Source organism: Ixodes scapularis, unplaced genomic scaffold (assembly GCF_016920785.2).
Source record: "Ixodes scapularis isolate PalLabHiFi unplaced genomic scaffold, ASM1692078v2 PGA_scaffold8__174_contigs__length_109621045, whole genome shotgun sequence".
NCBI lineage: Eukaryota > Metazoa > Arthropoda > Arachnida > Ixodida > Ixodidae > Ixodes > Ixodes scapularis.
This window is the reverse complement of record NW_024609883.1, coordinates 60,644,015-60,659,145: the sequence shown is the minus strand read 5'-3', so window position 1 is coordinate 60,659,145 and position 15,131 is coordinate 60,644,015. Positions and strand designations below refer to the sequence as shown.

The 15,131-nt window shown below is 46.4% G+C and overlaps 1 protein-coding gene and 1 non-coding gene across 10 annotated transcripts in view; both read left to right on the top strand.

Moving 5' to 3' along the window:
• LOC115326099 (Down syndrome cell adhesion molecule homolog) overlaps positions 1–10,458 on the top strand; it is a 61,324-nt gene extending 50,866 nt beyond the window's left edge. For 7 of the 9 annotated variants that reach the window (XM_040501013.2, XM_040501011.2, XM_040501014.2 and 4 more), the window contains 5 exons: positions 2,628–2,726; positions 3,618–3,803; positions 4,793–4,942; positions 7,851–7,975; positions 10,235–10,458. In XM_040501013.2, the coding sequence (XP_040356947.1) occupies positions 2,628–2,726; positions 3,618–3,803; positions 4,793–4,942; positions 7,851–7,975; positions 10,235–10,294 (620 nt within the window). In that variant the 3' untranslated portion in view covers positions 10,295–10,458. Of the gene's footprint in view, positions 1–2,627; positions 2,727–3,617; positions 3,804–4,792; positions 4,943–7,850; positions 7,981–10,234 lie in introns of all 9 variants that reach the window. The other 2 variants (XM_042286900.1, XM_040501015.2) reach the window with 1 other exon arrangement.
• Positions 10,459–14,444: 3,986 nt separating this feature from the next.
• On the top strand, positions 14,445–14,526 carry Trnas-aga. The gene has a single exon. It is a non-coding gene; the product is annotated as a tRNA-Ser (tRNA).
• The last annotated feature ends 605 nt before the right edge of the window (positions 14,527–15,131 follow it).

The following is a 15,131-nucleotide window of genomic DNA, read 5'->3' as shown; positions in this document are numbered from 1 at the left end:
AATCGAAAGAATGCGCTCTATAATAAATTTCTGCACACTAGAGATTTGGGCGTCCTCCGCGAATTTAAAATTCAAAGGAACATGGTGACTAGCGCTATTCGCAAGTCAAAGCGTACATACCATTACGATATGTTTCAGGGTGAATCTAGAACGGATGTCATGTGGAAAAAAGTGAACATGTTAGTAAAACCTCATTCTCGTAGTGACTCAATTAAAACGATTACTGTAAACGGCGAGTGCATAACTGGCGCCGCGTTGGCTGACAGGTTCAATAATCATTTTGTGGACTTAGTTGATAGTGCTCACTCCGTCAATGCTTGTGACCTAGTCGATAAGATTTTAGAGAGTGTTTTTCTTCTGCCTACTGACGACAGTGAATTGATATCAGTATATAACAATTTTAGAAACAGTAAAAGTAACGACGTGCATGGCATTCAGATCGGGCCTGTAAAGCGTGTAATTCATTCTATCGCCCCTTGTTTGACCCACATTTATAACCTCGCCCTTCAGGATGGGGTGTTTCCTAAAAGAATGCAAGTGGCCAAGGTGTCCGTCCTCCACAAGGCAGGGGATAAGAACAACGTGGGTAATTACAGGCCTGTGTCTGTATTGCCGGTATTCTCCAAAGGACTAGAAAAAATTATGCACATGAGGCTATACGCTTTCTGTGAAAAACACTCAATTATTACCCCTTGTCAATTCGGTTTCCGAAAGGGGTACTCGACAGAGTTGGCGCTGCTAAAACAGAAAGAAATGATACTTACAAACATCGAAAACAAACTGCTAACATTAGGCATATTTATCGATTTTTCGAAGGCATTCGATCGCCTTAATCATAAAACTTTACTGCAGAAACTGGACCTTTGTGGCATCAGGGGTGTTGCCCTGAACCTAATCGAAAGCTATTTGCAAGACCGTTATCAGTACGTTGAAATTGACGGGGAGCGTTCAAACATGCGCCAAATAAAGGCAGGTGTACCGCAAGGGAGTATTCTCGGGCCCCTTCTCTTCAATCTTTTTATAAATGACATAGTGAACTTAGATGATAGCGTCAACTACATAATATACGCAGATGATACAAGTTTGTTTTTCTCTGGAACTAGCATTGACGTCATTATAAGAAAAGCAAATCAATTCTTGCAGAGTCTAAACGTTTGGACCACCGCAAATTCATTAACAATAAATGTTGCAAAAACTAAGGCAATTATTTTCCGCGCAAAAAATACAAGCTGCACCAGCAGCCTGCCGGGAGGGCTCTCTTTTGCCTCACGAGATGTGGAAATTGTAAAAAATGCTAAGGTGCTTGGCGTAACTTTTAATGAACATATGCGGTGGGATGAGACGGTGCAGGACACAACCGTAAAGCTCTCGAAGGTTGTAGGCGTTTTATATAAATACCGTAATATCTTACCCCCCTCGATAATGCTGCTTTTATATCACGCCCTGTTCTGCTCATATTTCGATTATTGTTTCCTGGTTTGGGGTACCACTACGAAAACGAACGTTCAGAGACTTTTTATAATGCAAAAGAGGGCAATACGAATAATATGTAATGTAGCGTATGATCACTCCACAAAATCTTTGTTTAAAAAGCTTGACACGTTAAAAATCACCAATTACTATAGTTACAAGCTTTTGATGTCATATAAAAGATCATTAAACAACCCTATTAGCGTTTTTAATTCAGTCTCGGGTTTGGAGTCGCGAGACGCAACATACAGCACTCGTCATTCGCGAAACTGGGCCGCACCGCGCTCCAGAACTACTTATGGTGACCAGAGACTGGCTTTTACTCTCCCAAGAATTTTAAACAACCTTGAGGCAAAGGGAATTTCCGTGGCCAACACAAGCAAAAAGGAAATTCGTGACCTATTTGAGTGATCTATTGAATAGGTGTTGTCATGTTTTGAAGGTGCAGAGGCAGTTGCGTATATATTTTTCAAAGTCAATGTGCATTGTAGTGCATGTGCTCATTACTAAACTCTTAGAGCAAGCGTGTGCTACTCTCAATTATGTTTACCTTGTTTAACTCTTTCGCAATGTATATAATTGACACCAATGTCCTGTGTAAGCGCTCGATTATCTGTTTTCATATATGTTGCATTGTTCTTTCACTCATATGTTGTGTTTCTTCTGCGGATGTAAAGGGGAGGCGGGGGCTTCGTCAAGTAGCGACATGCTGCTTTTTTCCCTGCCTTCCCCTCTCAGATGGAGAGGAAATAAATTGATTGATTGATTGATTGAAGTTTCGACATAACCGAGCTGAAACGTGAAGCCCTGAAACTAAGTCGGAAAGGGTTTTGCTGGAGTCGACATAGTTGCTTCACGGACAAAACTCGCTTTGGTCGACATACTGGAACCCAGAGAAAAGAATCAATATCAGTAATCTATTAACGACCCGACAAATCGACCCAGTTTCGACACTGGGAACCAGACGTTAGGTATTCTTTAGGCCGTCAACTACCCCCCTGCGCCCCATTGTCGGTTAATTGAGATGAAATGTCGGCTTCCCGTGCCTCCGTTGAAGCGCTACAGAAATAGTCAACGTCGACGTTCCGTTCACAAACCGTCTACTTTAACGAGTCCTAATGATAGTTTTGTTCGTGGATGTTTGCCCTCCTGCGCAGATCCGCCCTCGGTGCCCAACCTGAGGGTGACAGGTATCACGTCATCCTCGGTGAGCCTACACTGGAACAGTCCGTCATCGGCAGCGTCGCCAGTTATACGTGAGTCCGCCTTATGTAGCCACACTATACTAGGGTATTGATGTATCTATAGCTATGCCGTGTGAATAAACACTATTCCAATTCTATTCTATTCCTGCGTTTCTTAAACTTTTAGTGACTATACGAGTATTAATATTTCTTTCGAATTGAGTTTATTCGCGTGTTATATAAGTATGATAATGTATATATCACCGCCGAGATATTTAGGGGGCAAACAAACCACTTATTGTCCGCCAAAATAAACAGGATCAGTGTCTTGCGGCAACACGATCCAATATTTCGTAGTACTGAATATATGTGTGATCCAGTCACTCTCAGTGGTGAGGAGAAAAAAAAGAGTCAAGTGTTTTCAATTGTTTGCGCGCGCTGTTTTTGCTGTCTGTCGCTCCAGTTGTACGACGCCCGAAGAAACGTCAGGTGCCGCCAGCACCCTTAATTCGTTGTTATGTCTATCATTAAATGTCAGTTTCCATGGAAGTCAACAGGAGTACAGTGGTCAGAAAAAAAAAGTGTTGTAATAACAGGTAGTAGTACTTCGACAATACATTACGAGAAGATCGACATAGCGAAGCAAAGACATTCAGCGCTCTTCTACGGTCTACATCAAGATTGTTCAAGTTGAAATGCACAGTTATATAATATCTATTGCTGCAGACAGTTAAAAACTGGCACTAGAAAAAACACATCCAGACGATGTTTGCCGAAAACTATTCACAGACGACACTGTACAGTATACAATTACAAAGCACCATGATATCCCTTCGGGAGCAACCATGAGCAGCATGAGCTATTGGAGTCGCGCGGGACTAAGGTTACCAGTGGAATATCGGTTCTCGACACATACAACGAGATAACGACGCTGTGTGTCTGTCTCATCCGCCCCGTACACAGAGTACGAGATCCAGTACGGCACAGACGACGGCGACAAGCGACAGCTGCACATCCCGGCCACCAAGGAGGCCGTGACGCTGACCGAGCTCCGGAGCGGCACCCGGTACAACTTCCGGATGGCCGCCTTCAACCTGTACGGCAGGGGAGACTTCTCGCACGACATGCCCGCCGTCACCCACCTCTCGGGTAAGGCTGCCAAAGTGCGTTCACGTGCCCCAGTGTTGAGAAGTACTTTAGGCACATTATACTTTAAAGTACTACTTAAAGGAGGTATAGAGCTTGCACTTTACTTGAAGTACATTCTCTGAGTGTGTATTTGTACTTAAAGTATTTTTGCTGGTACTTTCCGAGGAAAGTACAACCCCCACTTCGAAGTACATTTCCCACATTTGGTTTAAATTTGTATCACAAAATGATGCCTTGTCAACTATGAAGCCACTTGACTTTATCCAATATTCACCGCCATTTCCGAACATAACCGATGCACCCCCGACTACCCCTTCAACAATGCATACAAGTAAAAAAAAAAAAAAAAACACTGTATAAGGGAATAAAAGGGCGTCATAAAAGATTGTGCTCAAAGTTACTTGTACTTTACTTTGAAAGTACGTTGTATTTATAGTACATTGCACACGGTGTACTCACTACTTTACTTGAAGTACATAACCTAATTTACTTCAGTACTTCAAGTACTTTTTAGACTTACTTTACCCAACACTGACGTGCACCAACCTAAACTCACTGTTTCAAGAACAGGCTCGCTTGACTGCAGGAGTTAGCACTACGCATAGATATAAACCCTTTCTTTTTAAGGGGAGAGCATCTGCGCATACTCATTCCGGCTCAAACCATGGACCGTTTTTAGCATTTAATGGCGGACACCTCCTGCGCAGAGTGGTTGCTCACGCGCATGAGCGCGCTGCCGCGCGGCTTGAAGGATGGCGCGGGCGTGGATGCAAAACAAAAGCCTGGAGACGTGTGGTGACGATCGATCGATGCGTTCGAGGAGTTTGTCAGGATGTCTGATTCGCAGCTAGCGCCACCGCCTTGGTAGCTGCCGATACTATCGGCAGCTACCAACAAAATGAAAAGACCTCGGGAAGGGTTGGAGATGAACAGACCTAATACAGCCACTCCCATCTCTTGAGAATAATCCTGTGTATGTTGTGTTTCAGACGGCGGTTCCTTTCCGTCTCTCGTTGACGAAGAGATGCCCTTCTACTACCGAACCTACTTCGTCGTCCCCGTCGTGGCGTCCTTCACCGTCATCATCACGGCCATTGTCATCGCCTGGGCGTGCCTGAAGAGGGCAACCATCATGCAGAGTAAGTCCTACCGCCAGATCCGACATCGCCAAGAGAAGCGCCATTCAAAAACCCGAGTAGAACAATCAAGTTCGAGCGTAACAACCTACCTTTCTGCTTATCCCAAAGGGACCTCGTGGAAGCCTCATACAGCCCGTTTGAGCGAAACGTACACGCTACTAAGCTGAGGCCTTCTAGAAGTTACTTTCAGAGTTCACACAAACGTGTGCTTACCGTGTTTGGTAGTCACTGCTTTCCGAAACTGCAAATCACAATAACTTTTTTTTTTTTTTTTGCGAAGTTATTGAAGTTGTAAGTTTTGTCTTAGAGGCTGGAGGCCTGTTCACACACGTGCAACCGTAAGCTTTGTCTTAGAGGCTGGAGGCCTGTTCACGCACTTGCAACCAAGTACGACCGAGAGAGACAAGGCCGGTTTTTAAGCCTCTTACAACGTCTTAGGACCAGCTCCGCAGCAGCGCAACCGGTCCTAAGACGTCGCAAGAGGCTTAAAAACCGGTCTTGTCTCGGTCGTTCTCGGTTACAAGTGTGTGAACGACCCATGAGCCGCCTTACTGGCAACGCTGAAAGCCTGATGTCAGACGTTGTAATATAAAACGATGTGGGGGTATTATAACTTCAGTGACGTGACTGACTGGAGTCATTTTGGAGCACCTTTTAAAGCGGCCGAAAGTTCATTTTGACGCAGCAAAAATAATTTTTGGAGCAGAAGTGTTCATTTCGTTCGCGTTCCATCTACTGCAAATAACATGTTTAAAAAAAAAAGTCAGATTTGGCCCATCAAATAAATATACAGTTTCTGTCACACTCAACTGCTCATTGATCCCTTGGAATTTACCCGAACACTTAACTAGCGGTTCACTCTTGCTTGAAAGTACTAGACACGGAAATCAAATATTCTGACAATATGTATGCTTTTGTCCTTTTGCGGCAGCTGCATCTTTTTTTCTTTTTTTAATTCGGAAAGTTGAAATACTAATGCGATTTTTATTTCACTTCAAACGAAGTTTTCATCATTATAGCACACCGACGACCTTTTGCACGAGGAAGGCTTTATGACTATGCAAAATCTGCATGTATGCCATCAACACTTTTACTTAAACAAAATCTAGTAGATTTCGTACAGTCTATCGGCAAGCTTCCATTCGTCCGTATCCAATGCTAGCCGACTATAATTGAAGCTCCTTATCGATTGACGGCGACCTCAAAGAGTCTAAGTCTTACATATAGGTAAAAAGAAAACGAGGGATTTCACATAAAGCATAAACCTAAAATGACACGTCTTACGCCTACTACTCGGATACGTGTCAACCGTTTCGGATACTCAAATATTATGCCTTCAATCTCAAACCTGAAGGAACGATCACCGACCCGACCAATGACGTCCGCAGCTATTATGGACATTGCAGTCGTGCGTCATAACCGTGGTTTTCTTTTGACAACTCCGCTACGCTATCGCATCTTCACGTCAACATCCACCACGTCACGGATTTTTAATTGTTTTTGAACGCCACACTCGAAAGGTGTTTCCTCCGCGAACGCATCTGCGTTGCAGCGAAGCACAGCACACAGAATCGCAATCCGCGTTTTAACGCGTTCGACCAGTGCCGTGGATACAAAAGGCGTCTAGCTTTTAGGTCTACCCACTTATCATTCCAACCGGAGTTGAGCATTCTGATGTCCCCGCCCGCTCTCCTCCTCCTCCTCCACTCTCTTTCTCTCTCTGTTTCTCGGCGCATTAGAGCTACACATGTTGGAGAACTTCCCGACAACCGTCGTGTTTGATGCGAAGGTCGAATCGAACAGTGCCTCCTACTCCGAATCGATATTACAAATCGTCCAAAATGGACACCATCCCACTGTAACGATCTCGAAATGTAAGGAGACCCGAATTACTAAAAAGGGCAGTCAAGAACCAATATTAGCTTTTGGGCGCAGCTTTGGCGCGAATTCGTCACATTTTGGGTGAATTGTAGCGGCATGTAGCCCGTTGGCGCAGTTTGGCGCAACTGGCGCGGCAACCGCATGGCTGTGACTTCTTCCCGGTGGGTCGCAAGACGTGCTTGATGATGTGAAGTGAGCGCTGGTGAAGTCCACGTCACCAAAACTCGCAAGTTATAGAACATGAGACGCGTTACCCCACTGGAAAGCGGGAGAAAATTTTAATGTGGGTTTTCGCATAAACTGCGTGAGCTGTTTTCTCAATTTTTAAGTTGAATTTAGATATAATAGCATGCCAGGAAGAGTAAAACCTGGGTATTCCAAAAATGTGCTTCGTTTGGACAGCTCAAAAACACCGCCTGAGAGTTTAAAGGGACACTGACAGGGTATCTGTGCTCGCTAAGGTTCTTATTTGTACATGACATATGAGAGCCCAACTACCCAGAACACAATGTGTGGCTCGAAATTTGTTTTCTTTCCTCCTGAAAACCGCCGATCGAGAATTGTTCGGTTTGAGTCGCGCTCACTCTCTTGTCCGTGGTCACGTGCCGTTTCCTATGGTTTAGACACAAAATGTAATCAAAGTCGAGGGTCATCTAAAGCAGACACTCAATATTAAAAATAGAAACGGAAATATGATACTAATTTTTTGTGGCTTCTAAAAACCTGCAAATACGTTGATAGAAAAAAAAAAAAAAAAGTTGCACAGCCACGTGATTTTTGGTAACGCTCTCATCCTCTTTATTTCTTCTTCCTCCCCAGTCCAGTTCGGGTTTCAATTTCAAACAATTGCATTTATTTTACTTTATTAAAAATATACGTGACGCTGTCGCAACATATTGATTGGGTAGTCTTCTAACACCATGTTGAATCGCCTGTCGCTAGACCAGTTCGAATGTCACGAGTGCATCGTGTGCAGTAAACACCATGATCCCAACGACCGCTTCTGTACCCTCCGTCCTCCCGACAGGCACCCCGCTGGTCAGCCAGTACGCCAGGACGTCCTACGTCCCGACGATGGACCCACGGCACAGCCAGACCATGGAAGAGGCGTACGACATTCCCTGGAACAGCCCCACCACTAGAAACTCCATGGTACGGTAGGGTATTCCGTTTTCGGCTCCCTCCCCCACCATCTTTCTCCTCGGGCTGTCTCTCGCTGCCTCATCTGCCGCTGCATTCTTCACCAAGCATGGGCATGAGCCCCTTCTTCGCTGCGAGACGCCTGCTGCACCCAGGGGCCCACAGCGAGTCTTGCTTTTAACCTGTCTCTAGATCCACTTCTGTAGATGCACCGTTGTGCACTACCGCACACTGTAGGCCACTAACCCCGCTGAAGTCACTGGCAATCTAAGAAACGTAGGGCATTATATATTTGCACTTTCTGCTTCGTGATTCGCTCTTTGGCGGTCTGATCGTCTACTGCCTCGATCGGATAGGCTGGGAAGCGATGATAAGGCGACTATAGGTATACACCAGCTCACGTTTCTTACGTGAGGTAGCGCTGACTGCGAACACCTACGCACTTGCAAATGCTTCGATTTTCAATCAATCGGTTTGATCACGTATGCATTCCCCGCAGGTTCTGCGGTCAGATGCAATTGTGTATAAGCATATCTATATTAGTTTGAATGGACACCCAAGTTTTCTTCTCTTTTTCACTCTTTCTCTCGAGAAAGCCTAATTAATATGAGAGCACAAGTCGTGAGGATACGTTCCGACTGGGAACGAGCACGATGTCGTAATTTTGATCTCACAACCGGGAGGTTAAGTTATTTGCACAAATTAAGGCTGGTTCGCACACTTGCGTTTGCTTACGACCGAATGATTACAAGTTACAACCTCTTGTGACCTCTTATGACGACAAGAGAACACTGGAGAGCCTATATTACGGAGAGTGTCCAACTGCTGGATCGAGGTCACGTGGTTCATGGGTCGCGTTCGCAATACGACCCGCGAGGAGATGACGAACGTGTTGGTCGTCTGCGAGTGTCTCTGCCTTTCCGGTTGCATTTCCTCCTCGCCACGCGAAAACGCAGCGCATGCGCACTTGAGGCCAATTTCTGCAGGAGGCGTCCGCCATTAAACTGCAAACGCTCCCCGTGGTTTGAGTCTGATGAACCCTCACTACAATCTAGGCTCTCTACAGAACTCTGGCATGCTAGCGCCATCTACAAGATGGATATGGAACTGTATTTCACCAGAGCAAAGGTTTTGCAGTAGTACTCGCGAGATCGAGTGTCCGCACTATCTATGAGAAAAAATCGTTTATAAGGTTGCCAACAGTTTTTAGAGCCATATAGAAAGAATATATAGTGCTCGAATAAAATACGAAATATACGGCAATCGCAATTGTTTCACGTTGCCCCATAGATGGCGCCAGTATGTTCTCTCATGGTAGGAGATCACTGGAAGTTGTAACGCACCCGGTCGTAAGCAGTCGCAAGTGCGCGAAGCAGCGCCTTTGCTGGAGAAAACAAATGTGCTTTGGGGAACCTGCTCTCGTACAGGCGGTCCTCGAAGAGAAGTGAAAATGCGGTGTCGGTGTTCCTGTAGCTTTGTCTTCCTGTAACCTGCACCTCATCTGCTTTTCTTCTCTGCCTACTTTCAGAACACTTGCACGCATCGGCCGTCATTCTCCGCCATTGAACCCATTCATCAGTCTTCGTGAAACATACACCGATGATTTGTAGCTTCTTGTTTCGTATTTTCTCACGCAGCATCAGTTCTTAAGCTCTTACTCATCCTGCATCAGCTCTTTCTCATCTGCTGCGCATGATTTGCTACGTGCAGTCGTAGTTCCCTTTTCTATTATCCCGACTAGCCGACTCTGCAGTCTTAAAACAAAACATTATGAAAAGGCTTCTAAAGCCTAGAAAACCATAGAAAAGAGAAGAAGAAACTAGTCTTTGTTTTGCTTTATACGATGGGCAGCAGGGGACGCCACGAGCCATTCCAGCCATCCAGCGCTTCGAGGGTGACGTGACCGCGTACATCACGAAGGTCACGTGACACGAATTGCACGGCATTGTACTGGCTTCGACGGCTCGTGGCGTGATTTGCGGGCCATATCGTAACGTGAAACGAAGCATAGGCAACGCCTGGCAATTTACCTTTTTCAAAGGTCCACCGGGCAACATTGGTGGTCGCCATTGCTTGGGCACAAGGCGTGTAATTGGGTCCGAGTCCATGCCAGATAATGACGTAGCACTCGTTTTCAATACTGGCCCAGGGAACGTGTCCAAACAAGGGTGAAGTCGGATAATTAAGGTGGCAGCTTTTAGGTGGCGCGCACTTTTGAAAACTGTCTACAAGAGCTGATTACTGATTCCACTTTTTTTTTCTTCATTACAGCGAAAAGAAGGAAGCTACACTAGGCTGAAGAGCAACAGCAGGCAGAGGAATGTTGTGTAGGTTATCGAAATTTGCCAAGTCACGATGCAGAAACCAAGAATGCGCGGCAACACTTATCCAAGCGAAGCTAACAAGACGAAGACGGTGACATCAACGTGAGATTCGGCAATGTCGTTACGACCATCATCGCAACCACTATGGGCGCGAACAGCGGAGAGCCTATAGACGCTTTCAGCGCGCGCCAGATTGAGCCGCCATAGCCGACCTTCTCTTGTCTTACCGAGATGCCGAGCCACTGAAGCGGGCATTGACCAGCCTCCACAAGGGCCTTGGCTGGGGAGAAGGACACTGTAGCACCTAAAGTGGCAGTAACCTGTCCTGCTGTCGCAATGATGAAGTTAAGCGAACGGAATAAGAGGAAACAAAGACTGAAGGTCGGTTATGGCGCCGCCCATGCACAGCTGCCTGAAAGCGTCTATATAGCACAAGAAGAACAAAGAAGAACAGCAAGCAGACGACAAGCGATATCTGGAGCACCGAGCCCTAAAATTGTGCACCATCGCCAAGTCGTGCGAAGCCTTCCTTGGGCGTGAAAAGCAGGGCTACTTGCCCAGGAGAGCGAACTATAGGGGGCGCTTTTTCCACCAGCTTGTTTTCCCACAGAGCCCTGCGTTTATCCGACAGAAGGCTTGTGGACGGGATTCTTTTACGTCATCTACCTCGATTGAGAGTGCGGGGCACAGATGGACAGAAATACTGCGTTAGAGTTCGGTTGCAACTCGTATTCGATATGTGCCTCACTGAACACCGTTCTAGCCGAACACTGACGCAGCACTATGTCAGCTGAGCGCTGCGTCGTAACCACGAACACGCAAGTGACTTGGTTGTCTTCGTGGGTTTTGTTCTCAGTGCGATGGTTGGATTTCCTTCCCAAAAGGGTGTCACACTCTGCGGCATTCCCATACATTGCTGTCGCAGTAGCTCTGTTCCAAGCAGTTGATCGGGGCACAACAATTCACTCGATGTTATAGCAGTTCCACTAATTGCCATGATCACTGAGCTTCTTGAACAATTTCATTCGGTCAAATGTTTCGCTTCGTCTATGGTCCTGCACTTTACGCTGCCTCTTGCATCGCCTGATACAGCATCACCTACTCCGTGGAGGGGTCTGTACCTCGTTATGTCCGATTCCGAACACTTGAACCTTCGCCTATCAATATCTTCTGCCTACAATACTCGTGTATTGATCTGGTCATTTGTGGACAGCAGGTTGTGGCGGTAGATGACTTGTAGTGCACCGAGCTTGTAAGACTTGGCATTTGTCGGGAGCTTTCAGGTCAAGATATTTCCATCAGATGCCAATGCAAGTTGGGGTAGCACACGTGAATATTTCAGTATAGTTATCGTGTATATACATAGACATAGGCTTTGTGCAGTTAACCTGACGCCCTGCACGTTGGCAGCTTATCACCAAATCGCAGTATATGTCATTATATGCATTTTTACATCAAGAAAGAGCATCCCCCCGATCATTTGCGAACCGTTTCGTGACTGTGATGTAAATTATTATTGTACCTGTACGTTTTAGTATTCTTGAATTTCTATTTGTCCTACCTTTTTTTATTGATTGTTGCGTGTGTTTTGTGTATAAAAGACTGGGTGGAACGAAACTGAAGATCGGCAGAGTGCTCAATGCGCGTTGACTGTAAAATAAACCATGAGGTGAAATATAAATGTGTCTGTCTCTCAGCTTTAAGCCCGTGGTGTCAGAGCGCCTGGCAAACTATACTGTACAGATGAACGATGCATTCTGAACACAAGATGCAAACATCATGTGGGCTAGACTACAAGCGCCACCAAGTCCTTCCAGGCCGTTGCACATCGACGTTAGAATACCGGTATGTCAATCTCGGATGTTTCTTCAGAACCTCAACAAAGTTCACATGATCTTATCCAGCTCGAAGAAGAAATTACGTAAGTCTTGCAACCATGCTATTACACTCAAGCGGTTACTACTGTAATATTACAGAATTTGGCCTTGCTATAGTCAGTCACAAGTTGAGAAACGTTTTCTGGCTGGGGAGGAGGAAGCAGACAGAGTGCTGAAGACAGGAGGAGGTTTCCTCCTCTCAAGCATTCCGCCTGCTTCCCCCTCCCCTGCCCTCCTTTCCCTCCAAAACTTGTCTTAAAGGCCAACGACCCGACTCAATATTCTGCAAGGCAGAAGATCCTCCTCACTCTAGGGGAGGAGGAAACAGGCAACGATGGACAGGGTAGAAGGGGGAGAGGAGGAAGAGGGGAAAAGTGGAAAGCGAACTGGTCGTCGGTCTTTAACCTGTAACTGATTATAGTTCACGAGCATTTACCGAAGCATGATCCCACGCGTCAGTAGTTATATATGTCACCCAAGTTCCTATTCATTAACACACCTTCCAGATACCTCCTAGCGCTGTTACGAGTGCTTACTACCTCTTCCGTCGCGTAGGGCGTTCTGTATCGGCCTCCGTACTGCAAAGAGTAGCGTTCGAACGCTGGGTTGTTCCTTACCCAAGGAGTCATTGGCGCATCGCTCATAGCCTAAGTTGCTTTGTGACGTAAACCCCAATATTCTTTTTTTCTTTTTTTACTGCATGTGCTCTCTGTGGTCTCTCAAATGCTGGCGATAACAGCTGCAGCATGTCCCGGATCGACCGAACATGACAATAATTGAGGCAGTGTCTATTACCCCGGCAGCCGGGAGAATAATTTCCCCGATATTCTCCCGGCAGTCACCTCGCCATTGGCTGTCTGAAATCATGTGACAACTGCCGGTAGGATACCATTCCCGGAATTTCGTGGAAACACGATCGATAGACGTTTCGTCGACACTAACGTTTTATCTATACTTGTTACGCAAATTGCACGCTGTAGGCAGTGACGTACCAACTTGTTTGTGAGTAGAAGGGCAAACCAGACCCCCCCCCCCCCCCCCCCCTCTCTCCAGGGCCGGGGGCGGTACCCTTGGTATCCCTGGGGCGCCGCCGGCCAGTGTTTACCCTGCCCAGTGGCGGGGGGCAAATCACATGCCTTGCCCCTCCCCCCCCACCTTTGTGAAAACTGGAACGGGAAGGGGGGGGGGGGGGGGGGGGTAACAAGCTCCCGCTTCCCTGGCCTTGCCTCCCCTTGGTTGGTACGCCCAAGGCTGTAGGGACATTTTGTCGCGCGAGTTAACCTACCCGGTCCACCAGCTCACGCTGCTTCGCGGCGACAGTCTGCGGCAGTTGATTAGAAAAATGTTAACCCAGTTGACACATCCATACACGCCGCTTCGCGACGACAGTCTGAGGCAGCTACTGAGAGCAGAAGGTAATAGACTTCCGTATAGTACCCCAACGTACGCCAAACAAGAAGCGCGTAGCCATAGACTCGTGCAAACCGAGTGCACGTATGCTCAAGGAGGGCAAACTCGAACTAAACGACACCAAAGTGCCTTGAAGTCGAAAGCATAACTTTCCCAAAAACTAAAAAGTAGTCAAAACGTCCTGCACCAACATTCGTCAACGCGAAGCATTTGAAAGTTACAAAGCGAAATGGCTCGAAGAAGAGAAACGTGATCTTGAACTTACCAGCATTTCAAACGTTGCGCTCGAATTGAAACACAGATAGCGTGTCACAAATGTGGGACTGTACGGTATCCAACAAGAGAGAGGTTCTTGAAGGGCACAAAACACGCAAGCACACGCAACACACAATCTGACAACAATCGCGAATTTTGTGCGCGCCCGCCGAGCGAACGAAAGTTACCTCTCTTGCGCGCATGCGCGACGCGTTGCCCGGGCAACCAGAATAGCGTCCATGGCGGCGCGCATTTGGTTCATCCACCTCTGGGATGAGCTTGTTTCCCCGCATGGACCCAGCAAAACAAACACACGAGCAAACAAAAAATTTCTACCGTGTGTGACAAAATATTGATGCGAAAAGTTTCGAAGGATGAGAGATGATTATGTCCGGGATAATTTATAGACACTTTTTTTTAATGATTATAATTTCAAATGTTACAGAAATCGCCTCACTATGCCGTTACGTTGCATACACAGACCTCATGAATCCAATGTTACCCGAAAAGGAAAGAAAAGCAATATGTGATAGCATTGGAAACGTTGCCGACAAATAAAGCCAAGAATCGATGGTCATGTGTTACTACGAACTTTTGTTCCGACATTTTCGTTCAGCAGTCGTGGCCGAGTGGTTAAGGCGATGGACTAGAAATCCATTGGGGTCTCCCCGCACAGGTTCGAATCCTGTCGACTGCGATATTTTTTTTTCTCGGTACTTTTGTTTTTAAGTAATGAGTGTTGTATTGTATTGTGTGTTATTGCACCTTTATTGCACAATAGGAGGCTTGCCCCACATTTGACGTTTGCTGCGTCCCAAACGTTGTACACACCTTCGGCATAAGCTGTGATAAGGCCACGGTGTAGGAATGCTTTCCTACACCGTGGTTAAGGCATTAATTAGTATTTGTATTTTTCTTTTTTTAAGTCACCAAAAGCCCCCCCCCCCCCCCACGAAAAAAAAAAAAAAAATATATATATATAAACTCGAACATTCAACTTCTTCCCCACGCGGCACAGTGCCGTTTTATCGCGAATGCCACCAACACCCGACCGCGTAGAAGAAAAAGGAGTACACAAAAAAAGAAGGGAGCAGCTGACGGGCGGTCGGTGTAAACAAGCTGCCCCGTCGTACGACTACTGAATTTTCCCCGTCGCCTCCGTCCCATGCGCAGACAGACCAGGCAAGGGGACCAGCCGGCCCTCGCATCGAACATCTGCCACTTTCTCCCTCAATTTCTTCTCCCCTCTCTCTCTGTTTGTATTATAATTCTCTATCTCTTTCTCATGTGGAGAGGAGAACG